The sequence below is a fragment of the Amphibalanus amphitrite genome, unplaced genomic scaffold (assembly GCF_019059575.1).
Source record: "Amphibalanus amphitrite isolate SeventyFive unplaced genomic scaffold, NRLGWU_Aamphi_draft 000874F_arrow, whole genome shotgun sequence".
Taxonomy (NCBI): Eukaryota; Metazoa; Arthropoda; class Thecostraca; order Balanomorpha; family Balanidae; genus Amphibalanus; species Amphibalanus amphitrite.
Genome location: NW_024882368.1, coordinates 70765 through 97410, shown reverse-complemented (window position 1 = coordinate 97410; position 26646 = coordinate 70765). Strand labels below are relative to the sequence as shown.

At 53.3% G+C, this 26646-nt stretch overlaps 2 protein-coding genes across 3 annotated transcripts in view; one reads left to right on the top strand and one right to left on the bottom strand.

Annotated features, from left to right (window-relative positions):
• LOC122367502 (UHRF1-binding protein 1-like) overlaps nt 1-23582 on the top strand; it is a 55817-nt gene extending 32235 nt beyond the window's left edge. For both annotated transcript variants that reach the window (XM_043340612.1, XM_043340613.1), the window contains 14 exons: nt 4229-4385; nt 6385-6641; nt 7548-7752; nt 12397-12489; nt 14598-14889; nt 16189-16316; nt 17479-18492; nt 18807-18937; nt 19605-19739; nt 20130-20249; nt 20628-20765; nt 21482-21638; nt 21943-22162; nt 22637-23582. In XM_043340612.1, coding sequence (XP_043196547.1) covers nt 4229-4385; nt 6385-6641; nt 7548-7752; nt 12397-12489; nt 14598-14889; nt 16189-16316; nt 17479-18492; nt 18807-18937; nt 19605-19739; nt 20130-20249; nt 20628-20765; nt 21482-21638; nt 21943-22162; nt 22637-22769 — 3180 coding nt within the window. In that variant the 3' untranslated portion in view covers nt 22770-23582. The remainder of the gene's footprint in view (nt 1-4228; nt 4386-6384; nt 6642-7547; nt 7753-12396; nt 12490-14597; nt 14890-16188; nt 16317-17478; nt 18493-18806; nt 18938-19604; nt 19740-20129; nt 20250-20627; nt 20766-21481; nt 21639-21942; nt 22163-22636) is intronic.
• Nucleotides 23583-23621: 39 nt separating this feature from the next.
• LOC122367503 (beta-glucuronidase-like) lies at nt 23622-26390 on the bottom strand. Its single transcript, XM_043340614.1, has one exon. It carries the CDS (start codon nt 25907-25909, stop codon nt 23960-23962), a length of 1950 nt encoding a protein of 649 aa, XP_043196549.1. The 5' UTR covers nt 25910-26390; the 3' UTR covers nt 23622-23959.
• Between the last annotated feature and the right edge of the window lie 256 nt (nt 26391-26646).

Genomic DNA, 26646 nt, shown 5'->3' with positions numbered 1-26646 from the left:
GGTGTCGGTGGCATGTGTCGGTGGCAAATGCTCATGTACCACCCGGCCCCGGAGCACTTCACTTCACTTCACTGCACTGCTGCACTGCACTTCCCTCCACCTCACTGCCTCCCGGAGCAGGGGCACGCACTCCCATGCCACGCACGACGGATTCCACCGATAATAGCTGATTTAAGCTATCATTCCAGAGCTATCACTCGGTGGCATGTGCCCGGAGCACTTCACTTCACTTCATTTCACTTCATATACCGGAGCACGTGCACACACTCCCACCACGACCAACGGACTCCACTAAAATGGCGCAACACGTGGCCGGAAACAGCTGGCACGCGCATGCGCATATCGCTCTGCGCCGTCAAAACGTGCTAAAGGGCTGGTGATAAGACTCCCAGAGATTTGTAAAGCAGGGCTTAGCTACTTTCTTTGGCGCCAATTTCAAATTTGTTTCCTCTGTAAGCATGTCCGGTTCTATTGTGATACTAACGTAAGCACCATATTCAGCATTACCAACTTCTAAAACACTTAAAATGGTTCTAATTAGAAATCCAGCTTGAAAGAGCACTCACTGATGGACTGGGTACTAGCAGAAGTAGACGTTAAGCTCAGTAGAAGAATAGGTGATCTAAACTTATAATATTTGATGGGAATGTTAGCTATCATTAGCACAGTATTAGCACCATGCTTCTTTGTTAATACGTCGTAGGGTTCTTTTGACGCTAAAAGGTGCTACGAATAGCAGCCGTTAGTACCCCAAATGCTAAACTTTTTTTTACAGTGTTGCCGGTGGTGCTGAATGCTTATTCAAGTAACTAGGACTGCTGATCTTTTTAGTAATTTTTCCATCGTTCTCATGATCACTTTACCCAGCCTGGAGCCCTCTAAGTCAGTACCCTTCCGGGCCTCTTCCCGTATCATGTACGCGGCTATCGTGCGAGCTGTTTCACTCGTACCATCCTGCTCCTCTTCCCACCACTATTTCCCCTCCTATCTCCCCCCGTTTCGACCTCTGAGCGTCGCTCCGGTCGGCTGCTGCAGCTCCACTAACGAGGCGGTGGGGTGGGGAGTGTGCAGCGCACCTCCCCGCGACCTGCGACTGCTAATGACCTCCCTCTCCCCCTGGGTCTCTCCTCTCCATCCCTCCAACACACACCCGGCGGGCAAAGTCGTCACGGGGGCTCCGACCCAACGCAGCGGCGCTGGATGGGATGGGTGGAAAGCTCGGTCCGTCTGCCCGTCTGCCTGATCTGACTGATGGTAGAGTGGCTTTTGTGTGGCTGCAGAGTGCTGAGAGCGATGGCCGTTCAGTAAAAGTGCTGCAGGAGTACTGCAGGAGATGAGTCAATTTATCACGAACGGCACTGTGTGGAAAATATTTCCCTCCATCCGTCTGACGGGGTAAAGAAATTTGCCAGTATGAGAGCCGCTCCGTTCCGTCTGCCTCGCTGTCCGTGCCCTTTCCGTTCGCCCTGCCGTCTTGCCCAGGCTCTGTCGGTGCCTGGAGAAATAAACAACTGCTCGGTCCGCGATACTGCTGCTGACTCATATACCCTGTGACCCCCAGGACTCGGATGAACTGACGGTATGAGTGTGAACTCTGAGCCAGTTCCGGTTGACTAAATACCGTTGGGTGTTGTCAGTGGTAAAATTTGTCTCCTTCAGGGAGCTAACTGGCCGCGTTTTCAAGGCACGTTTAGCTGTTTAGCTCCTGTGGAATAAATGAGTCCGATGTTAGAAGCTCCCAAACGCCGTAGCTGTACACTGTACAGGGTGTCTCAAAAGTTCGCTTACAGGTACCAGCCATGCTTTTTTGTCAATAATTCTGAATCAACATGAAATTAACGGTCGAAATTTTGCATGGGCATTGGTAACAACCTTCCTCAAGCAGCTTCATTGTTTTCAAGCGCATTCGACCCTTCATGAGCACACAAAAAGGGTTCACCTCTGACCATGGATCAGGCATGAAAATGGAGGTCGCATACTCGGGTCGGCTGAGAAACTCTCTGCTTCACGAGTAATGGGAATGGTTAGGTCGGAAATGACACATGGCAAAGTGTCGGCGAGGATGAGTACAACATGATGGTCATCTAATAAAAACGGTGGCTAAAATTTTTGAAGGACAAAACCATGCGAGACTAACAGCGCTTTGAACGACCCTTGTACCGCAGCAGACTCGTGCTCCGGAAAGCAGCTGAAAATGCAGTCCTAACTATTGAAAACTGAATAGAAGCTCACAGACAGAGGTTACCCAGTTTCAAAAATTGCAGGTCATCATAAAATAAAGACAAAATATCATTTAAAATTGTTTATAATATCTATAACGCTAAATTTTGAGGGAAAATAATGCGAAAATCGTCAATGCCGAGGACAAGTGACCCTCCAAAAGTGTCAATTAATGTAAAGTTTTATCTAACGAAGTTTCAAGAGGCAGATCTGGAGCAAATAGCTTTCTTTTACACACAAAATCCGGACAAAACCGCACGATGGACAGGTTTTGGCCGTTTACAAAGCAGAATCTCTCCTGAGGAAAACACTCCGGAACCCAGCGAAGGTCTTGGCATTGGGAATGACGAGCGTTCGGGATTTGCAAATTTTGCAAAATGTGTCTAAGAAACAGATAGCCGACACATTCTGCTACGATATGCTGCGAAAAATTTGCCCCTGGCACTTCCCATTTGTTCAGGAATGGGGTTGTTTTGAAAAGGAAAATGGTGCTTGGGAGGTCGGCGCCAGTCATTCATGAAGGAGTTAGCGCCAGAGAAGACCTACAAAATACTCACGGATGGTGTCGATGCAAGCTATCGGCTTTCAGGGAGAAGCGGATGTTGCCGGGGAGCTCGTCAAACCTAAATCCGACGCAGAAACTGCGGGGGATTCCCCTACAAGAGCTTGAAAGCTGGTAACCTTTTATCAGCCTCCGGCAGCTGACGGAGTGACTAAAATCGGTATGGGCAAATATTTTTGGAGATACAGCAAAGGGTTTGGTTTCCAACCTTCCGAATCAGTTGTCAAAGCATGCATATTTGTCTAGTGTACACATGGACACCAAAACCTTAGATTTTTGGCCGGTTCTTATATGCTTTATTGACATGGGAAATGTGTAAGCGAACTTTTGAGACACCCTGTACACTGTACAGGATTTAGACACTCACGCCCATGCCGTCTTCTACTTAGCCCTTAGTACGTGGTGGGACTCGTGGATCCTTCTTATGAGTCACGCACTCAGCGAAAAGTCAATAAGTCGTAACTAACGTAACTAATAAGTTAGTTGATCCATTAAGCTATAAATTATCATTCTCTGCTGCCATTGCTTGACGGCCGAAGTCGTCGCCTCAACGTGCAGGGCATTTTAGGGAGCCAATGTAGTCGCTTTAGTTTGCATTTATGCGAGCGGAACTCTCATTCAGCGCTCGCCAGCTCACGGCTTGGTCGTTCCGCGGAAAGGTCAATCATTTTGACGGGCTCGCCGGTCTGTAGGGTGCCTCGGGGTGTCATGGGCCGTCGTAGGCGCGGCGCGCGCCCCTCCCTCGGCTGTCGTTCGACCCTCTATCGGTGATGAGCGGGTGTCAGTCGTCCACGGGAGAGACGCCACCGGCTGCCGGCAGCAGTCTGAACTCGGTGGCACGGGCGTGATGCGATGAATATCCAAACGGCCTGTTCAGATGCACATTCAATCTGCATATGGATAGCTGCAGGCTGAGCCCCGCGGGCTGAACCCGTCTGCAATATGGCAGAAGGCACGTCTGAGAGTGGGCACCGTAGCGGGGCTGCTGCTCTGACGTGCGTAGTCGTAATTAAGCTCAGGGTACGGCAGTGGCAGTGACTAAACCTCGCTTGGGCGTCGTACACTGAGCCGGCCTAATCCAGTGGCATTTGCCGGTGATCCATCGGTGATGCGCTGATCTCTGCCGTGGCAGTGTAACGCGTTATTACTGATCCAGGTGGCCCGGTGTAGGTACTGTGAATGACCTGATGTGACCCTGTTGCGCTGTGATGCCATCTGTTTTCCCCCATCTCGAGCTGCCAGCCTGTATGGAGTCGTTTTGTGATAGTCAGCGCCGATGCATGGAATGACCCTGAGTGATAGTGTTTGAAGGTGTCAGAAGCTATGTCGTTAGAAGTTTCTCAATTACAGCATAAACAGCAGCCCCTTTCTCATTCCCAGGACCCTTGTTGCCCGCAGTAGCCCCCTGTGACCGTTCCTGACCGCCTGCTCTCTCTCCCTCGGCAGAGTCTGCCCGAGTACCAGGCACAGCAGAACCAGTCGACCCGCCGCAGTCAGGGCAACACGGCGCTGTCGCGAGTCTTTGCCAAGTACGACGTGGTCGAGACGTCGTACCACCTCTACTCGGACAGAATCGACCTGCACCTCTGCGACGACCCGGGAGGTCAGTGACGACCGACCTATATTATATTTTTTAATGGAAAAGACCAGCAGCTTTTGATTTGATTTGGTTGAAGTAAACCACCTTTTTTAACTCTAGCATGTCCAGAAGCACTGAGGTCTGAGCATTACATTACAAGCAATTTTGTGCACGTCAAAATGAATTATGCTGATGAAATTATGCTGATGAGGGAAAATGTGGCTCTACGAAATGTCACGGAACGTTTTCTGGAAACAGCTTTTCTTAAATCCAGAAAAGGCCTTGCTTTGCAACAGCTCACAAGGCTGTTGATAATGAGAACTGTGCTTTGTTTATTATTTATTCCCGGTGCTGTTCTCAGTTAGCTTATGAAAATGCGGCTCAGCTGCCCACGTAAATGAACCTTACTGCCCATAATTTCATTGCATATGACAAGCACTTTCTCATTTATGAAACTGTGTGTTGCAGTGAATTTTAGTTGGTTTCCCTTTTCTTTATTTTTTTTTTTTTTGCAGAAGCAGACATGCCACAGCATTTTGTCTGTATTGGTCCTCTGTGGAGGAAAAGACATACCGTTTTTCTCATCTGTGAACCCGTCTTATGCTGCTGTCCATGGTCATTGCTTATACACGCTCATCTGCTGTCTGTCCCTCTGGTTAGTCCCCTTGTTCTTTATTTCCCCTTTGTTCCTCTCTGCTCTCCACTCCTCTCCTCCTTTCTCCCCTCTCCTTCTTTCCTCTTCTCTCTGCTCATCTCTTCTCCTTTCCTTTCGTATCCGCTCCAGCTCTCCCGTTGTCTTTTCTCTCCTATCTGCTTCACCTCTCCTTTCCTCTTATCTCCTCTCCCCATCAATTCGTCGCCTGTTGCCGTTTTCACCGTGTGCACCAAATGTCAGACGACGATAACGCTCCCGCTCCTTCTCCCCGCACTGCGGTGAGCCTGGAGCCGAGTCGCGCCCCACCGACCCAGCAGACACTACGCCATAGCTGTCTGGGACTAAATTCCACTGATAGCTGGAAAACTGCTGTCTCGCCGGCGGCTGGCCAGGCGCCAGAGTTTACCTTGTGGGGCTTTGAACTGGTCTGGGCGTAGTCAACAATAAATGCAGGGTGGTGTTAATATGCTGACTTTGCAGACTGAATCAAGCTTTTTGACACCTCTGTGTTAAAATGATAACCAAAGAAGAAAACGGAGCAAACTGGCTAAAGTTTGGCTGCAGTGTTTAGTGGGAGCATGTGAATCCCAACCACAGATTTTATTTTGGGAGTCACGTTTGGCATTGTTTACCGGTCTTTCTGAGCTGCACAAGATCAGAGAGCTGCGACACCGGCCGTATCATAGATGTGATCTCACATCCACTGTCTGACCTGTGATTGGGTTAGTCGGTTCCCGTATCTGGTCCGACACAGATTAGATTTCCTCTCTTCCCGAGACGCCATTATATAGGTCGATAACGACGTTACCTGTCGTCATTCGATTTGTGATCGACAAGAGTTGCAGTGTTATAAACGGTGTATGTATAGATGTTGCCGTTGAGGCGTTCCAAAAGTTGTAAACGACCTGCGGGTTCGAGTGATGCAATCATCTAACGAGACGTCGGACCAAGACAGTTACGGAAGATCTTCCAGCCCTTTCCACTCAGAGGACTTCCAGACCCTCAGAGGACCATCCAGCCAATCCATGGAGGGCTAGATTGCGAAGTTTTGACCTATGAAGTACCATCCGAATCACTCCACCCCTGGGCTGCTCATATTTTTGCTAACCCTTTCTCCCTCCGCTTCACAAAGGGCCGGTCGTGCGCGCCGGAGCTTGAGGCCGTTGGACCGGAGTACGCCGTTCTATCGGTGCCCTTACCTTCCCCCAGTGTCCCTACCAGTCCACTAACCCCATCCCTCCGCTCCGCAGAGGGCCGCTCGTGCGCGCCGGAGCTGGAGGCCGGTGTACCAGCGGCGCACTGTTCGGTGCCCCTACCCTCCTCCAATACTCTCGCCACTTCACTAACCCCCTCTCTCTGTTCCCACAGAGGGCCGCTCGTGCGCGCCGGAGCTGGAGGCCGGCGGCGCGCTGCAGGTGACGTTCAAACAGCTCGAGCTCGACTACTACCCGTACCACCTGGCGTACGGCGACCGGCGCCACTGGGTGCGCTACGGCGAGTCGATCCCGGCCCAGTGGCTGGATCAGGCGCTCAGCGAGTTCCGCTCTCGGCTGACGTCGCTTCTGCTCAACGGCGGGCCGCACCACACCCGGCTGGCGCGCGCGCCGCCACACCTCAATAACACGGTGGGTAGATAACTGGACCGCGCGCCGCCACACCTCAATAACGCGGTGGGTAGTGTTGGAGTAAGATGGGTTTAAATAAAAATGTGAAAAACGTGCGATGCGCGTAGTTACTGCGTTGGTGCACGCATGCATAAAACGCGCTGACAGGAAGCGTCATTGCAATAAAGTCTTTCCTAATTTTAGCATAAGTGTATTTTACTTTCAATTTGTCTCTGCTGGCTGGTGTGGTTTTACCTAAGCCTGATTCATTTCAATTGAAGTGGGCTGTACCTGGTTATTCAATCAGTACCATATGAGGCTTTGTTGGTCAATGTCGAGTCTGAGCAGGCCATTCCCTGAATGAATGAACTCAATTTCGCCGATCCTATTCGTTTGCCGGAGAGCGTTTGAATATGGAGGACTTAAATAAGTGTTTCAGTTACGTGGTGGTTGAAATTCAGTGCTCTCAGTCTCAATTGTAGACTTCGTGTAGGGTTCTAGTCTTGAATAATTCCTGTTGATTTGATATGAATGATGGTGCTTCAAGCAATCGAGATATTTCAAAGCCGAGCGTTTCGGGTGTCGTTTATTCAGTGCATAGACGCTTTGCTGAAACTGTTGAAAAATGTGTGAATCACAACATATGTTTGAATTTGACTTTGCAAGCGTCAGCCTTTACCCGTTCATAACATTTGTATCTACACCATGAATGGCTAGAGCATTTCTAATCTATGCTATTTGGTTTGGCTATTATTTGCCTTATCCACCATTTGAAAGTAACATTGTTTGTTCCTATCTTCCTTCAACCTCAATTATGTTCGGTACCATGATATACTTCAGCGGTCTCTTAGTAAGTCTCGTACGTCTCGGTATGGTCTCTGTATTGTTCTGCCGTCGCTCTGACCCCAGTTCCCTCCGCTCCGTCAGTCACCCGCGGCGGGCGGCGGCGGCGGCGGCGGCGCGGCGGCCGGGCCGGCGGCAGGTCCGCCCCCGCCGTCACCCCACCGCTCCTTCGTCATGAACCAGCTGCGGAAGCTCATGTCGGCCGCGCTGGTGGTGCGCATCAACGACTTCGTCATCTACCGCGTGTCCACCTCACAGCGGAAGACGGTGCTGAAGGAGTTTGTCATGGGTGAGTGCCCGCCGGCCGGCCGGCGCCGCGCCCCGTGGATGGCACAGAATGTCCGCCTGTCCGCCGCAGTTCTCACTGTCTCTCTCTCTCTCTCTGACACCGACTCCGGCGCTGTCTCTGCCCCTCTCTCTATCTGTCTGCGTGTGCGCGTCCGTGTACCGGCTCTGCCAGCTCCGGATCCGCCTGGCGTTTTGCGTGTGTGTGTGTGCGCGTGTGTGTTTTTGTATTGGGGAACATGAAGGGGGAGCTATAGGGAAGGCCATGCTGGAAGATGCCATTTGTGAAACTGAGTGATCTTTACATCACTGGTGGCCATATTGATTTAAAACATTGTGAAATTTTAATCGAATTCATAGTTGCCGGAAAGTTATAGTTTGAATGATGCATGCTCTCGGTACCCAATGTACTGAGCAAATCTCAAGCTGATATTGCATTTGGACTCGAAGACGGAATGGCAGTTCAGTAATGTAACTCGGACATATGCCAGAATTACTTAGCTTATTAACATTTCATCTGCTTGTAACATGCAACGGTCGCCCATTCGAGCGAAGACGGAATGAAATTGAATATGCCCTCGGGAGGAAGCTTGAAGTAAATGGCGCGCTTGTTAATGGACCAAGTCTTTTCAACTGTGATAAATGTTCCCTGCAAATCAAGTTAACTCATTTTCGTAAGACGCAAAAGGCTGCTTCTCTCTAAATACGCTAACTGTAAATTAAACTTACGACAAAAGCTGGTTATGTTACCAGCTGGGTTAGGCGCTGTTTTTCGTAGATCTAGCCGGCGTCCTGGTGCCCCAGTGGACCGTTGGGCGGGTGTAGTTGGGGTGGGGTGGGCGGGGTGCTGCATGCCCCCTCTCACCACCACCCTGTAGTCACAGCGCACCCATCTGCCTTTCAGGAAGACGCGCCAAGAGAAGTCTGGGACCGCGGCCTTCTAACCTAATCTTCTGCTCTCCACGTAACATGGCCGTTGTCGTTTGCACAAGCTTGCAGCCGCGCTTTCTCTAGTTGTGTAGCGTTTGCCAGCCTGACGCAGCGCCGCCCCCGCCCACGCGCGGTCTCCGCCGCCGCCCCCTGCCGTCTCCCTCTGAGGCTTTGGTGGCCCATATTTTTCTATTTGTGTCTGAACTATCGACAATGGGTGGGGGTTCACGCAGACGAACCCTCTTTGCTGTTTCTTACCTCGGCCGGACTCGGTTAGAGCGGGGCGGCGGCGGCGGCGGCGGAGGCACGGACCGAGGCTTCTATTCTTTCTGCCTGTCTGGTGATGTGGTGGTGTATCTCTTGCTAGCGACCTGCCAACCCCGGCCGACCCGACCTCTCCCGAATCTCACTAGATGTCCTATACTCATCCATGAGATGCTTCAAAAACAGCGCAGTCCGGTGTTCCGCAGTTCATGAGGCATACCGGTTGACTGTGTCAAATGCCAGAATATTATTCCTGCTCTAATGCCCTAATTATCTGGCCAGTCTTACCATACCATTCACCCGCTAAAGACATACGTCAGCCAGCGTTGTTCTAATGCTGACAATTCTCTCGCTCTGTCCCAATCCTTCCTCTCCTCTCTCTGGCCCCTTTACCGGACCACCGTGACCCAACCTGCTCGCCAGCGCTGCGTTTTGCGGTAGGCAAGTGCCATTCGGTATTAGCACATTACCTAGAGCAGGGCCCGTATGCCAGTGGTTCCGTACCGATCGTGTCTGTGCAGTGTGCGCTGTCCCCCAGTCCACGCTGGTCCTGCGCTACGTACTATCAGGTCAACAGTTTGAAGTGAAAGTACACTATCTTCTCACAGTAATGGATTGTTTCTCATGAGTTTGTATTGTATTTATTTCTGCATACTCATGGTAGATGACGTTTTCTCCAATAGTGTGTTTCTGTTCTGCCTGATACCGGTTTCCTCTCAGGGATGTCTAAAGTTGAAGCCCCCCTTGATAACAACACTGTAATTGTCTATCTCGTTTTTCAGATCCGGATTCCTTCACCGGCGACTTTCCCGAACCCGTTGAATCCAAAAGGATCATTTCAATTTTCCATGTACGTCTTGACTGTTCTCTTACACGATGATCTATTTTCAGAGCTCTGTTCCGTTTGTCCGTTTCAAGGATGGTTTTTGGATAGAAGAGATAGCTTTACTTTGATATTATTTCAACAGTAGGGATATTTTTACTTCTTCCCTTCACTGGCTTGTTCTTTGCTGAAAGAAAAGGAAAGAGATTTTTCCCGAAAACACTGCGGCTTTTGAAGAACGCTGCAAGATTGTTTTATCAGTTGGAAATGGCATGTCAAATGTGAGCCATTTCCACTAACTACCACAGCCCCGTACCTCGGCGACCGAGCTACTTCTCCGTAACTGTCCAACCCGCGCTAGTGGCCGTCCAATAGCTGTCGTTCTCTCGTCGTCAGCACGGCTCCGAGATCTCCAACTGTTCCGTAATGTCCGCGCTGATTCGGGCTCCGTTTAGCCGTCGTCCAAAGCCGCTCAGAAACTTTCGACACCTTGGTCACGCTCCCGGCCCGAAATACTGGCACAGGCCACACTGGTCGCGGCGCTCAACATGGCCACTTTACTAATGACGCTGAGCTTGCCAAGACCGTTTGTCCGACTTAGTGATAATTGGTGGAGCTAACGACATTAGTTACATACCCCCCGACGGCGGTATTATCGGGTTCGGAGAACGCCCGGCCAGACTGTGTGGCTGCCATTGTCTGGGTGATGGTAGATCAGCTCAGTTGGATGGACGGGAAAACTGTGCCACATTCTGAGTGTGAAGCAGAGTGGTGTTTTGGTGGCTGTTGGCAGACGAACGAGGCTCTGACACTAGCAACTTGTGTCAGGTGTCAGTCCAGTAACAGGTGACAGACAGACGGATGGCTGTCTCATTTCGTCCGGTGTCACATGCCATTGTGTTTCCTTTGCCAGATGGCCGGTTCGATTAGATCAAGTGTACCGTCTTGGCTGTCTGGTGTGCCGGATATGTGCCATTGGCGGGTCACCACCACACCACGTTCCTTCGCATCGATCCGTGTGATCATGCGACTCAAATATCGGTGGTCTGTCGGTTCATACGTGGACCGTCATTGGGTGTCACTATTCGTAAAAAAGAACTGAGGGTGGCGTAAGATTCCCCCTCAGCGAGGGTCAGGTCTGCTCCTGTGGCTGGGTTTGGAACTGGTCCCTGGCGTGCGGTCCGTGTTCCCTCAGCAAGTAGGCGCTTCTGTGCGCGTGCATTGGACACACCGGCCTGAGAGGCTCTATCCATCTCCGTCCACCCCGTGAGAGGCTGGCCTGGCCGGGCTATAACTCTGTCCACCGGTCACTGCGCGTGGATCGACCGAGCGGGACGGCCACTGTGCGCTGCGGTGGTGTGGTGTCAGCCTGGCCACACCAACTCGCCGCCTCCCCGGCGCACAGTGATCCAATTTGTGGCACGAGTGGGATCAGGGGGAGGAGTGCGGTGTGTCAGACGCGTCCCCGGGAGAAAATGTGCTCATGGAAATGGCACACAGACAGTTCTCTTCAAGGGGATTTGGATTGTGGTCTGTGGCGGAAAGCAAGATATAGACGCATGTAGAATTAGATGTTACAGTTAGCTTGCGAAGTCCGTTAGTTTGCAACGTAACCAGTTACGCTGCAAATTAACGGATTTCGCATGCTAACTGTAGCATGCATAGATGCCATAGCAGAGGTTTAGTGATTAGTCTAGATGCTCAGTAGCTAGTGTAGAATATATAGATAGGAAAGTCGCATAGAATCACCGATGTTTGTGATAGTGATTATGCTATGAGATGAGTAGCTTCGATAAGTACTAGAGCGTATTACATTGCACTTGATCAAGTTTAATAAAGCATTCCTTCGAGTATTCTGGACGCCGTTCTGTATCTTTTTAGTGTATTATCCTGTAAAAGCTGGTTTGGAAGCCTTTGTAACCCTGTTAGTGGGAGCCTTTAAAGATATTCCGTTCTATGAATTTCCCTTCTTGTTAACAACAAGCTCACTGCTTATTCTCTCGCCAGTCCTCTTACCTCGCGAGACACCTTTACTTAAGCCTTCCTGAGAACTCGTCATCCTCTCATTTTAGCGTTTCCACAGCACCTGGCCGCCTCATCCTTCTCACAAATGTCCGTCCGGCTGCTCTGAGAGCGGATTGAAGCCGCGGCGCGCCCGGCAACTCGTCATTAAACCACGCCCGGCCGCTCGCCGCCGGACACGGCCGAGAAAATCCGTCCCGAATGGAGCACTTGGCCGCCTGGCTACGACCTCACGGAGACGAAGAACGCGTCCGAACCTCCATCAGACCGAGCGGAGGGGCCTAACGGGGAGAGGCGCAGTCCAGTGCCGGTCGCCGACTGACATTTCCACACTCTGCACGGCAGCAGCTGCTGCATAATTCCAGAGTTGGCATCACTGATATATCGTGTTTCGCCCACTCAGGTTCCCTTCCCGACCACGCCCACTGGTGCTACCAAGACCCTAGCTCGATTGCCGCCTCTCTACCTTCTTGCCCTCTTTCCCTCTGTCCCGGTGCCCCTACATACGTGACTGTCAGTCCCCAGAATAAACCACCCCATGTGCCGGTCCAGCGCCCCTCGTACGACCGACGTGCCGCGTGGACTGACCGCCGTCCGGCCGGCCGACAGGGGACCGAGAGAGGACGAGCGTGCCGGGCCAGTCGTCCAGCGTGCACGTGGAGATGACGTATTTCTACTACCCGGGCAATGTGCGATTTCCAGGTGAGTGGTAGGGGAACGTTGGAGAGGGAAGAAGAGAAGAACGAGAGGGAAGAGACTGAAATAGTAGTGTTTTGCATGTTTGCGGTGCATTTTTATGGAAGGAGACCTTTTATTGTCAACGGAAGACCATTATTGGAGGTCTTTCGCTGACTGCGGTCTTCTTACTTTATTAAACAGTTCCTGCTCGACACCATTTGCAGTTTGCACCGTCTCCAACATATGCAAAATTGTCAGGGAACTCAGATTTGTTTTTCAATAGAAAAACACAATTCTAACAAATAGTGATTTAACTATTGACAACAAAACTTCGATTATTCATGTATTCAACATATGTAGTCACGCATTCAACTGTTTGACAACAAGCCCCTCAGCGTGCGGTATTGTGGTGCTCTGAGGCACTTGGTCACTTCAGTTTTCTGTTCACCATTTGTCACGTCTGCTTTTGGGCGTGTCCGCTAGTGAGTCGTCCACGACCAGCGATATTTCTCACGTCGAGTGGACGATGTTTCTTCGATCGCCTAGGCTGCGTCTGGAACGCTCTGTCAGTTTACATCAGTATGCAGTGGCGGGGTCATCCGCGAGCAAGTTTTCTCACCAAACACTTATTTGGAGAGGAGAGAGGGAGTGGAACGAGAGAGAGAGAGAGAGAGAGAGAGAGAGAGAGAGAGAGAGAGAGAGAGAGAGGGAGAGAGAGAGAGAGAGAGGGCAGAGGGAGGAGGGATGGCACAAAGCAAAATCTCGCAGTCTTCCGTTGGGGATAATGTGAGCAGCGAGGCGACTATGTTTACTGAGACCGGTTTTATCATTTCCTTTCAGCGAACTAGAATAGAGTGTTGCATTCCTGTTGTTCGCAATGTTCCTGTATTATTCTCGGGGGCTTTTCTAAAACCATAACATCAGTCTTTGGAACCAGTCTTGCCTTGCGGTGTAATATCGGTCAGCATTTAACAAAAATGGTCTGCGGTTGGCAGCTCTTTCCCAGTAACGCCTCAATTGAACTTTGCCCTCTCGGCGTAATAGCGCTGCTGGGCTGGAGTCGTTAATCACAAACTCACAGTGATCCGCTGCTCCGGGCCGTCTTATTGGTTTGATTTCGGCCGTGCTGAAACTAACAAACTACAGCCAACAGCTCACAAACTATGTCGTCTGAAGCACAGAGGGAACCGTGAGACAGTCTGACGCGCTGAAAACACTTTTTCGTCGTCAAACGGGGTGCTCCAAACGAGGAAAGAGAGTATTTGTGTCTGCTGTCAACTGGACGTTAGTTCGTGCCACCTATGTTTTAGGGCCTTGGTGCCACCAAATGATGGGAGTGACTGGGGTGGAATCTCATCCCCTTCTGTATGGTTGGTATGGTGTTCTCAGCTAGTAGAGTAGCTATTAGAGAATTCCCCAAAGAAATTCCGTACGTGTTTTACATTCGTTCGCACCATACAGTAGTTATTTTGGGAACGGCTTTTGTCTGCATCATATATTCATGCATGATAACGGCTTGTTGGTAGAAAATTAAGACTTTGCAGATGCAATGTAATCCTGCCATGTGTCTTAAATAATAATTTTTGTTTGTTGTTTGTTTAACGACTGCAAATTTCATTTTGCGCCCATAAAATATTAATTTTTGAAGCGTCGTTTAGCATCAAATACTATAATTATTATGGTGACCCATGCAGTCCATGTCGAATAGAAGAATGGTGAATACACACCCAAAGAGGTTCTGTAACCATGAATAACAACTAACAGTCTCGTTCGTCACCGTCACCGTCTCGGTAATAGCATTAGGTCAATCGTTATATTTAACTCGAACTAGGTCTTCCGAAACCGCAATCAGCCCAATGATTCTCTTAAGATGTCATGAACCATGCCAAACAAACATCAAATATATGCACATTGTAGGTACACCATGGGCTGAATGGTTTGTTTTGGTCCTTTAACCCATTTTTACTTATTGGCCCTCTCATCACGCACGTCCCCTTCCAAATTCCACCATGCGTTCCTCCGACTGCAGCTGTCCATCCACATGGTTTGGATTCCCCGGTGCCTGGTTTAATTTCTTATCCAGATGATTCTAACTCCCCTCCCTCTGACATGTGTCCGTGTCTGTTTTTCAGTGCCGCCCCCGAAGGCGATGGTGCACGTGAACCCGGTGCAAGTGATTGTCGACCCGGTCACCGTTCTCTGGCTGAACGCGTTCGCCTGCAACCTGACCAAGTCGCTGACGGCCTCGGGCGGCTCGGCGTCGCCGCCCTACCTGGACCTGCGGCTGGAGGCCATCATGCCGAGACTGGTGCTGGAGACGGCGCAGGACTACCCGCTCCAGAGGGACCGGCCCAGCACGCTGCACATGCAGACCACGCGACTGCTGATCTGCAACTACCGGTCGCCAGACCCCACCGCGCCGGGGTGGGTTAAAAGAGGCGACAGGACTTAGAGGGTTTTTTTTTAATTTTCAAGGTATTTCGGGGTTGCGTTTCGCCCAGAGGCCAGAACATCGTTGAACATTTGGTAGTCTTACTGTAAATACCAGTAAAACGCCTTTTGGGCGAAGAACGAGCGAGCCAGATAGTGAGCCCTGCACGTGCGGAATTGCGAGAGGGTACTTCCAACGGGCTTGTGCAAAGCACCCTTCTAACCGGTCGCTAGCGGTGTGCCAAATTTGAACGCAATCGGCCCAGCCGTTCCTGAGATCTGGAAGCGGCATTCTGCACGTGCGCACGTGCAAACGGGGTCCAAAATGACTTTTGCACGGGACCCTACTAACCGGTCCCCAACCGTGTACCAAATTTGAGCGCAATCGGCCCAGCCGTTCTCGAGATCTGGAAACGCCCCCTGCACGTGCGCACGTGCAGTAGCACCCTAACCGCAACACATGGGAATGCATTGCCTGGTGGGTGCCTACCTTTATGCCAAGTTTCAGCGAAATCGCCCCAGTAATTACTGAGTTACTGAAATGGGAACAAATTTGGCACCTCTTCTTTTTGTATTTTGCACGTGCAGTGGGGGTCACTCACATAGATCAAGAGTATCCGACCTTTGGTAGAAGGGATGCAGCTACCCTATACAAATTACCGCAAGACAATCGCTCATGCCGCTGCTGAGATATGGGCCTCTCAAAATCACTACTTTTGCAAAACTGCTTGAACACCCTTGACTTTTCACGTGGCACGTGCCACGACGGTCACTGAGATGTATCAGAAGTAGTCAATTACGGGGTAGAAGGGATGGGGCTACCCAGCAAAAAAGACCGCAGGCCAGTCGGTCCAGCGGTTGCTGAGATATAAGCCTCTCAAAAGCGTTACAGGCCGGGCCGCTCATACTGAGATTTTTCCGTTATATTGAAAAGACTTCGCTTCGCTCGCTGCGCTCGCTCGCTCGTAATTACACCCAGCACTGTTCCCATAACTCCGTATCTTTTAACCAATTCGAGCTGCCATGAATGAGTCGCCCCGAGTTCGCTCTCACGCGTTCACTGGTCCGTGGTCGGCCCACTCAGGTCTCTGGCCGGCCTGACCACCTGTCTGGAGCGGCTGCAGGCCGGTGAACTGGTGTTCAGCAGAGTTTACCCTCACTTGGTACTGATTGTTCGCTATTCGTTCCACGCAGGTCTCTGGCCGGTCTGACCACCTGTCTGGAGCGGCTGCAGGCCAGATAGCAGAGTTTACCCTCACTTGGTACTGATTATTTGCTATTTATTCCACGCAGGTCTCTGGCCGGTCTGACCACCTGTCTGGAGCGGCTGCAGGCCGGCGAGATGGCGTTCGGCTCAGAGTTCCCGGCGCGAGACTCAGACTTCCAGATGGTGCCCGACCGGCTGGTGCAGCACACGTTAGGTAAGGAGCACCACCGTCACTGTCACTAGTGGCACTGACACGGCTGGTTGGTCAGCCGAGTGGTGGTATTTTGGTGAGGTGTCCCAGTCCGATCGGTGAGCGATGAATCAACGATGTGTTAACGTTTGCCAACAGTAACTCTCCAATCACCCTCCGTTGAACTGCGTCTTTCCTTTATGCCCTTGTACCGTACCCGTGTGTTTTCGCTTCATTCGTTTTATATTTGTCATTTGCTGGGTAGCCTGGGTTCATTGTAACTGTCTCATGATGCCACACATAGTCCATCAGCGATAGCTTTCCCGTGAGCTTGTCTCACACTGAGCCTGCCGATCCTCTGTCGTACCGTCCACCGGTTGTTCTGTCCTAAAACGCTCAGCCCTAGCCGGCCACCCTGTCAAGAAGACACCCGAGGACGACAGGCTAGCCGGCCCTAGCCTGTCGGCTTTCCACCTATTCACTATCATGATAGACACCCAGTGTAATGCGCGAGCGGCGCTGAAAAGGAACGAAGATTAGTTCACCGTGCTATCGCTTTTGATAGAGCGCCGGCGATGAAATAAGACCAACTTTGATCGTTAGTTATTCATAGGCCCGGCTGTATATTAATGGTCGGCGTGGGAAAATATAGGCGTAATAACGTGTCTGGAAAGTGAATATTAACTTGGTTTGGCCTCTCAACTTCGCTCGTCAGTGTCAATTCCAAATGGCCCTAGCTGTAACCTACTCTGATGTTCTACGGTATTTTTAACGGAAAGAAACTTCTGTCAAACTGGTGTTTCCCATCTTCCATCGTCTGCAATAAAGCGATAAGAACGCATCGCCTCGTGTATTTGTTTAGCTCGCTCATACGGCCCAAGTTAGTTTAACCTGTTTACGCTGTCTGGCTCCCAACAAGTTCCCAAGAAGCGTCAACAAACACTTGATTCTAATGTGATTGTTTCACTGTTTACCGTCTCGGTCCTGTTTGTCGTGTCTCTGCAGTTGTTCCGGGCTGTTGCCGGGACCTTCATCATAGCTGCTCTTGCGTGCGCTGCACGATCGTCCTGACATCTAGCGGTTGATAAATTGACTACTGCACCCGTCTCCACACCGCGGCGCCCAAGATTACTTTACTACTCGCGGTCCCGCGGCGCCTTCTGACCAGCTCTCTCCCTCCCCGCAGGAAAGGACCACGTGCAGCCCTGTCCGGCCGACGTGGTGGCCTCTGTGGCCGACTTCCGCCACGGCCTGCCCTCCGACCTGCTCTGGGAGGAGCCGCGTGACGTGCTCTTCCTGCACATGGACCCGTTCTGGGCCGACTTTTACGGCACCTCAGCGGTGCGCCACCGGCCGGTACCGCTGGTGGACGCCATCCCTGTGTCGGTCTGGGTGTACCAGAACCGTAACAAGGTGGCCAGCGCGCGCGAGGGCCGCGTGGCCGAACAGAGCGCGCTGCTGCACGTGCCGAGCCTGGTGTCGGTGCAGCTGAACCACTTCCAGTACCTGTTCCTGCTGCGACAGCTGGAGCGGCTGACGGAGATGTCGGCCTTTCTGACGATGGACGCCGAGCGGCTGCTGGGCGCCGCCGGCTCCGGCAGCGTCTGCGTCAGCGGCGCGCTGCCGCAGGTGGACGTCAGCCTGCTGATGCCCTGCCTGCTCTCCAGCAAGGACTCGTCGGGCGGCGACCTGTCCGTGTTCCCCGACTCGTCCAGTGTCACCAGCTTTCAGGAGGCGTCGCTGATGCAGATGCGGGTCGACTCGCTGACTGAGGTGACGGGTTCCATCACCCTCCCGCCTGACGAGCCGCCGCTCTCCGCCCCCTCCCCGGCCGTCGCCGGAATCATGGGCACCTCCCCGTCAGCCAACCACACCGGTCACAACTCACACAACTCGACCAACCACGTGCGACCGACGACGGGCACACCGAACGCCACGCCGCCGCGCAACCGCACCGTGCCGATGACGCTCATCAGTCAGGCGAGCGTGGCTGCCGGCAGCTCACCAGTCGGCCAGCTCTCCGATCTCGGCGCCGGCTTCAGCCAGGTGAAGAAGGGCTTCAACAGCTTCCTCTCGTCCATCGACTCGGCGCTGAAGAGCCCGGATGATCAGAGCGACACGATGTCTGTGATGTCGGATATGAGCTCTGACTCCGATAGCTACGTGCTGCTCAATCTGGAGATGGACAGGGCCGGATCAGGTCAGTTATGTTGTGACAGTGGTCGGTGTTGTGTTGCTTTTGGGGGTGGGTTCGTGTGATATGTGAACTTGCAGAGAAGTTATATCATGTGCGAACTTTGTTATTCCTCTGTAGCTGTAAATTGGCCGAAAGTTTACTGTCATGCAAAAGTATTTGGAACCATGTTGCTATCTTCTCGTTGTTATGTTTCATTTTAGAGTTTCCTCTACTTGACGCCCTTGCTCCCCCACAGAGTCGGTGGACCCGCTGTTTGTTGTGGAGGCTCCCTTTTTGTGTTTGGTGTCTGCTTCTGACTTCTCTATGACCCTTTACAGAGTCCGTGGACCCGTTATTTGTGGTCGAGGGGGCGCTGAAGCGGGTGCCCTCAGTCGAGATCGCCAGCGAAGTCACCGAGGACACCCATAGCGAGGTGTCGCTCTCCTCGGCTATGCGGAAACGGGATGTGGTGAGTGCACTTCAACCTACTCCCACCGGCTCTAGCAGTCTGATGTCATTGGGGGGCCTCAGTGGTAACGACTAACGAGGGTCTGTTCGATCCATATACCCGGCGCCGAAACCTGCAGCAAGTCAGGCTACCAATGATTACGCAGTGTGGTGGATCTCATCTTGAGCATCTCCTCTAATGAACTGCTATGCTTCGTATGGCGGCGAACGATGTAGTGTTTGGTATTTTCAGTTTTGCCATTTCATTGTGCGTCTGATGGTACCAGTAAACTACCTCTTATGTGTGAACTATAAGAACAAATGGTGAAAACGTCATGATCCTTCATTTAATGACGCAAGGTACATACTGAGAAACTATGGCCAAGTTGCTTCGTGGTTTGAGAATCCAACCATTTTCTGACACAAACTGTCCCACGCGTAAGGGCTGTGAGTGAGTCTAATCTGTCCATGTTTCGACTGTCTGTACCCTGGCTCATGGCTGTGCCGTCCCTTCTCATGACGACGTACTTACATATATCGGCCCTGACGCTGCGCCAGCCCCCTGTAACTATTGTATGGCGTCTCTCAGCGCTCTGACCGCCCATCCCTCTCCGGCAGATATCGGCTCTGACGCGCCTGTCCCTCATATCGTCTCTCAGCGCTCTGACAGCCCCGTCCCTCTCCGACAGATCTCGGCTCTGACACTGCGCCTGGGCCGTGTGGAGTTTGTGCAGCAGGGCGCCGGTTTCGACAGCTCGGTGAAGGTGCTGCTGCGACATCTGTCGGCCGAACAGTGCGCCGCAATCGGCTGGGACGAGTTCCAGGTGAGGGGATGCACCACGGTGCCGCCGGTCGGGGTAGACGTCCTTGGCCGTCAATATAGGTTACATTGGCCTGATGCGGGAGGTCAGACAGGACATGCCAAAGTTCAGCATGGCGCGTGGTCGCACTCTGCTGTGCAGATGGGGCTCCATTATAATTCGTGGCTTTTTAGCCCGTGCACCGTGACCTAGGTAAAACTATGGTTGTTTTTACATATAACCTTTTTGTTGTGCGAGCTACACGAGCAATTTTGATAAACAATTAATTCATTTTGATGTTGTAGCGTAATATCTGTGTCCGGTTTACTTGCTTCTGAGCTCGCTTCGTTTGTTTGCTTCCTTCGCTGCACCTATGTCTCACCTAGTTAATCGCTCTCTCCACTCTCCCCATAGGCCAAGTTCCAGCTGCGCACCAAGGGCTGGCAGGGACTGGACGTGGCCACCGAGCCGTGTAACATCCGAATGAGGATGGACAGCACGTTTGTACCGGTGGCCGGACAGAGGCACCACAAGGTCAGGGTCGGGCGGGCTAGCTGTGGAATAGAGGCAGACTGTTGAACTTCGGGCTGAGTTGATTTACTTTTAGCGGATGACGTGCGAGGGCTCGGTCGTCATGCGTTTTCATTAATATTGTTCAAGCAACGGTCGATGATTTGGGTTCGCTGACTGATCGGGGCTACTCTCTGAACATTCCGCTGCAATCTTAGGCACGGTGAAGCCTTTTCGCTCGGGTACGATTGTGGATGCATAATGGATGTTGCAATGCCACGCACCTACAATCTTTTCTGCTAGACCGTGTCTGGTCCGCCTTGTAACGGATGCTCAGCTCTGTACATACTTTGTATCGTCTGTGATTGTTCACGCCTCACCGTACTTACCCCTGTGCGGCAGATCAACGTTCGGGAACAGGTGAAAAGCGAGCTCGAGGTGCGGGCCAGCGACCTGGACCTGGGGCTGATGATGAGCACCGTCGCCAACCTGACCGACTTCATCGAGGACGAAATCCTGCCGGCGCCGCTGCCTATGGAGGTGAGTTGTAGGACGAGATCCTACCCGTGTTAGGACGAGGTCCTGTCCGCGCCGCTGCCTAGTGAGGTTAGTTATAGGACGAGATCCTGCCCGTGCCTAGTGACTAGTGAGGTTAATTGTAGGACGAGATCCTGCCGGCGCCGCTGCCGATGGAGGTTAGTTTAGACGTGATCCTGTCCGTGGGAGCTAGTTATAGGACGAGGTCCTGCCCGTGCCGTTGCCGATGGAGGTCACTTATTAGGCGGGAGTCAGCCACTGATGGTGTGGAAGAGAATGGTCCGTTCACTGGGCGATATGTGTCCAGATGATTTGTCCACATGAGGGTTGCGTTGTATGAGATTGGTTTGGAAATGAAACTGGCGTGTATTGGTCAAGTTATGGTCCTTATCCGTTCTATGCACCCATGTGGATAGCCCGCACATACAATTTTAGTCCGACCTTATGCGTATATTTATCAAGTACTTGTTTCAGGCATATGCTAATTAGACATCGGAAAATAAAAGATTAACCGTTATTTTGCTCCCAGCTGTATCATGCGAACTCGTGTAACAAGAGGTAGCTCCCAGGGCTCACTTGATCTATTTAGCTGGGCCAACTTTCGCTTGCTGTGTACCATCGACTCCAGCCGCCCTACGATCCACTAGTGGCACCTGAGGCGCCGCGCCTGGGTAAGTCCATTGCTGTTCGTTCCTCTGACGATCCCTTGCTCCCCTCAGCTGCACCTTGAGCGTCTGAAGGTGCGTCTGACCGAGGACCGGCCCCCGAACAACATCACTAGCCCGGGCGTGGTGCCGCTCGACCTGTCCATCCCCTCGCTGAGGGTCACCAGGGACAAGGAGGGCGTATTCACCGTGCATCAGACCGCGGACGCAGGTTAGTAGGGGTCACAGGGTGGGTCGGGGCGAGTCATTGCCACCGGGTCAGTTTAGATCGCAGCTGGACTAGCACAGTTCACTGGTGTGTCATGGGTTCTACCTAAGTGCTGCTTTGGGAATTGTCGTCATACCGATTAATACCGATCGCTAACCTTCGTGTTCTGCCTAAATACCGATAACTTCCAACCAAATTTCATTCGCCCACGAAGCTATCATATTCCTCACGTGCTGGGAGTCGACAGTGCTTGTAACATGAGCGCCTTTTGTCCCATCGCTAACCACCCTCCCTGCTCGGCCCACAGGCAACCCGTGTCGACCTGGTGACGCCGGCAGCTCCGCCTCTCGAGTCGACGTCACCAGTTCGTTTAACAACCCCGGCGGAGGTGGAGGTGGAGGCTGTCCGCCGGCGGTGGTCAGTGAGCTGGTCCGCCTGAGACAGCGCTGTCAGCTGCTGGAGAACCAGCTGGAACAGCGGCGGGGCGCCGAGGAGCGGCTACAGTACCTGTCGCTGATGGAAACCAGGTGGGTGACGCGGGAAGGAGATGGGGAGCGGGACCTCTGCCTGGTCGCCGTGAAAAAAAAAAACGTACCGCAGAGAGGATGCAAAGATGTCAGCTGAAGTGGCAAGGTCATCGGTGTTGCCCGAAGTGGAATAGTTTTTTATGTCGACGACTATTTCCGTAGGTTTAGTGTGTGCTGATTCAGATGTTCTTCTGGTAAAAATGACGGCATGTATTGTGTCTTGGTGCGCGCCGCCCACCTTTTAACCTGGAGCCATCCCCTGTCACTGTGGCCTCGTCGGACCAGTGACCACCCCCTCTCTATCTGAGCCGCTGCCCTTCCCCTCTGTTCAGGTGTCTTTTGGTAGTGCCATCTGTCCGTTCAGGTGTCGAGAGAACGGGGTGCAAGCTCTCGGGAGGTTGGAGTGGCGTGTGGCCCTATCCCTCTGTCTATGCTGGAGTTATGTGTAACCTTCTCCACGCTCTTTCTTTTCAGGTGTCGGGAGGCAGAGGACGAGGCACAAGGCCTCCGCGAGGAGAAGGAGTCACTGATGAAGACGCTGCGCTATCTCCAAGAGGAGTTTCTCCGGCTGGACCGGGCGCAGAACCGGCGCGCCGACCCCAAGTAGCCCCATCACCCCCTCAGCTGCCCCCGGTCCTCCCGCCGGCCAGTCCTCTACCTCTCGGCCAGTCATGTGAGAATCAGTCATGAAGAGAGTCAGTCGCGAAGAGCAGGTGGAGATGCGGAGACCGCCAGTGCAATGCTGCGTGTTCAGGTTTATCATCTCGCCGTTAATCTCGCGTTCGTTTTTATCCCGGGAACGCGTACTTTGCCCTTGTGATATGTTGGGCGTCGGATGGTGTGTTCAGGTACCGTTTCAGTGACTATGTGTGTGTGGGTAGGTAGAAGGACGAGCGCGCGCCCGCTCTGCACGTGCAATATGACCCCAGGATGCCGGGTGAGCTCTGCGAGGACCCGTCTTCCGCCCGGACCTCGGCCGTCTCGGCTGACCGTCTGTAGGAGATCTGGAGGCCAGTTCTGCCCGTGTGGCGCTCTCAGAGTCGTGGCGTGCTCCGGGCACCGGCCGCCCCCGCCCCCGGCCCCGCCGCTGCCCGGGGCCGCCCGACTCCTGCTCTGTGATATTGCTGCGTTTAAGCTGTACTGCCCCCAGGGGCGCAGTGAGCGGTGGATCTGCCTTGTTGGCGAACAGACCGCTGTTTGGTTGACAACAGCTGACATGTTGTCATGGCAACGCTGCCGGTGCGCCTGAGGCGCCCCTATGCAACATTGTCTTGTTTCCATCTCACAGGTTTTCGGTGGCGCCGACCGCCGCGTTATGCTTGATTGTCGTACACTGTGCCTGCCATCATATCACGGTATTGTCTTGTTGTCGTGTGTGCCGCTGTATTTATCCATTATCGAATAAAGTGCTTGTGGTCTTGTTCTGCAATCTGTAAGTAGATTTCGAAACTGCGATAAGTTGCATTCCATCCTTGGTTACAGCAGGGATGTGAATGAGTGTTGAGAAGAGAACGCCAAGGATAAAAGACAATGGAACGTAATTCATTTTTCACACCCGTTAACACTTGGTCGCATCTAGGCTCTTTGCAATTGCATCATAATAGCAAAACCCTTGACGAACGTTAATTTTTTAACCTTAATTTTTTCAGCAAAGACAACTATTTCACCTGTAGCACATGCAAGAAGAAACAAACCACGCCCGACACGAATCATAACATCAAGCCATCGTCACGCAGTGCGGGGCATCAATCTTTCCATGATTCAAAGCACGGCACTGGAGGCTGTCAAGTGAGCAAATCAGGCCTTCGGGGTCCACCTGGCCGCCTCCAGCTCCGCCAGCCGAGTGTAGCGGTCCCGTAGGACGTAGGCGGCCAGCTTGGGCTTCCGCTCCCTGGTGAACATCCCCTTCATACAGAACTGCGGCCGGATGTACTCGCGCGGCACGGCGAAGTCGGCAAAGTTCCACACCATCTCTCCAGCGAACCACGTCTCCGTGCTGATGAGCTTGTCGAACGCCTTGTGGTACTGGCGCAGGAACTCAGCCTGGTAGTCCTCCGTCCAGATGAAGGCGGGGAGGTCGCGGAGACCCGCCACACTGCCGGCGCCGTATTCCGAGACGACCAGGGGTTTCCCGAACGTCCAGTGCCAGGCAGCTGCTTCGGTCAGCATTTGACGCTCGATGACCTCGGCCCGGCCGCTGTCCGAGTACCAGCCGAAGTAGCGGTTGATGAGGACGAGGTCCATCGATGCCGACGCCTGGTCCTTGTCGGCACCGACAGACACCACCGTGGTGATGGCCCGGGTCGGGTCGAGCGCCCGTGTGTGATCGTACACGGCTTTGAAGTACGGCCCGGCGGCCTCCTCGGCCGATTGAGGCTCGTTACCCAGCGACCAGACCAGTACCGAGGGGCGGTTCTTGTCGCGAGCCACCAGCTCCTCCATCACACGCTTGTGCTTGGCGAGCAGCGTCGCGCCGAAGCCCTCCAGGCCGATGGCGGGGCTTTCGTCTATGACGACGATGCCAGCGGCGTCGGTTTGGTCGAGCAGCTCCTCGGCGTACGGGTAGTGGGAGGTGCGGAACGAGTTGGCGCCGCTCCAGAGGATGAGGTTGATGTCGCGCATGATGAGGGGCAGGCTCAGACCTCGGCCCACGATGTTGGCGTCCTCGTGTTTACCGAAGCCACGGAAGTAGAACGGACGGTTGTTGACGTAGAGCCGGTTCGAATCCCAGGTTACCGTCCGCACGCCGAACAGCTGACGGTAGACGTCCACCTCTGCGGCGGCGCCGCGTCTGGTGGCAGTGTCGGCAGTTTCGACGACCTCGAGTGTATACTGGAACCCTGGGGTCTCTCCCATCCCCACGGGCCACCAGAGGGTAGCGTTCGGGATTGTGACCATCCCTCGGATACGGCCGTACTTTGGCAAAAGTGGAAGGCTTTTGAAGTGCACCGCTCGTCCGCGCTGGTCCCGGATTTTGACCAGGCTCGACCTGGCCGAGGCCTTCGCTGACCTCACCACATCGACCTCGTAGCTGACGAAAGCGGTCCGCAGACCGCTGGGGTCCGTAGAGAAGTTGGTCGTGATGGTAATGTCCTTGATGTGGACCGCCAGCGGCGTGGTGAACAGCTGCACGGAGCGGTGGATGCCGGCGTAATGGAAGTACTCGAAGTTGTACGATTGCTCGAAGAAGCCATCCGGGTAGCGTGTTGTGTCATTCTTGAAGGTGATCTTTCCCTGGGGGATAGTCTCCAGGTCCAGTGTATTGTTCACGGCCACCGTCAGCCAGTTGGCAGCTCCCATGTTCAGCAGAGACGTCACCTCGAGCTCGAACGGCAGGTGGCCGCCCTCGTGGGAGCCGGCCGAGTGGCCGTTCACCCAGACCACGGCGTTGTAGTTGACGCTGCCGAACCTGAGCACGACGCGCCGGTCCGACCAGGCGGACGGCACGTACAGCTCGCGGTCGTACCACGCCCAGCCGATGTAGTTGCGGATCTCGTCGTCGGCAGTGATGTCGTTGAAGCTGCAGGGCACCGGCATCGGGATGGTCGTGCCGCTCTCGGACAGGCGCGCCGAGTACCAGGCCTCGCGGAAGCCGGCGTTCGGGTCTCCCGGCGGAGAGACCCTGAACTGCCAGATGCCGTCTAAGGAGACCAGGTCACGGGACTCGGACGCGCGGGGATAGAGGAGAGACGAGGCGGGAGAGAGCAGAGCCAGACAGAGTGAGAGGGTGGCCAGAGAGGGCGACATGGTCGGACGATAGTTTGGCACAGAACAGACGATAGTTTGGCAGCCAGGTAGCGAACTCGATGCTGAGCTTTCACAGGTGCGATTCTTACTTCACACAACTGACTCAATAATCCGGCCACTTCACCTTCCCAATTCACTTTCTGCACTATCCGTCGTCACTACATCCGTGAATTACGTCTTCATATCACATCCAGTCCAGCTCGGCCCTGGCACGACCGTTCCCGTTGAACACCTCGTCAACAGTAGCGGCCACGCGACATCCACACCGGCCCCGACTGGCGACACCCCTCAGCCCTCCCTCCAGGCACGGCGACGGACCACCACGACGCCGCGCCACAAAACACAACGGCATCGACCGACGGCGCCAGGTGGAAAGGGAAGTAAAGCTCCTGGCGGGTGGGGAGCACGGCTCCTTGCGGGAGGCGGGAACGGATGAAACCGGACCGTCTCTTCCCGACAGTTGACTTGACACGCGCTGACTGTTGTAGACCGCGGCGATGGGCCTCCTTTTGTCAACACCCTCCTTGACTTGAGATAAACCGATGAGCGGTAGATAGCGCTGATACAGTGCGGCAACACCGGTCCCACACGGCGAACGGACACTCTCGGTACAGTCGGGCCCCGCCGGGCCATAAACTCGATGGATTCGGTATCGTATCGCGCCGGTTTGGCATAGCGCCAGGTCGAAATTGAGAGCGTGTTGAACTCTGAGCGCAATACGGTCATAAGTTTGACCG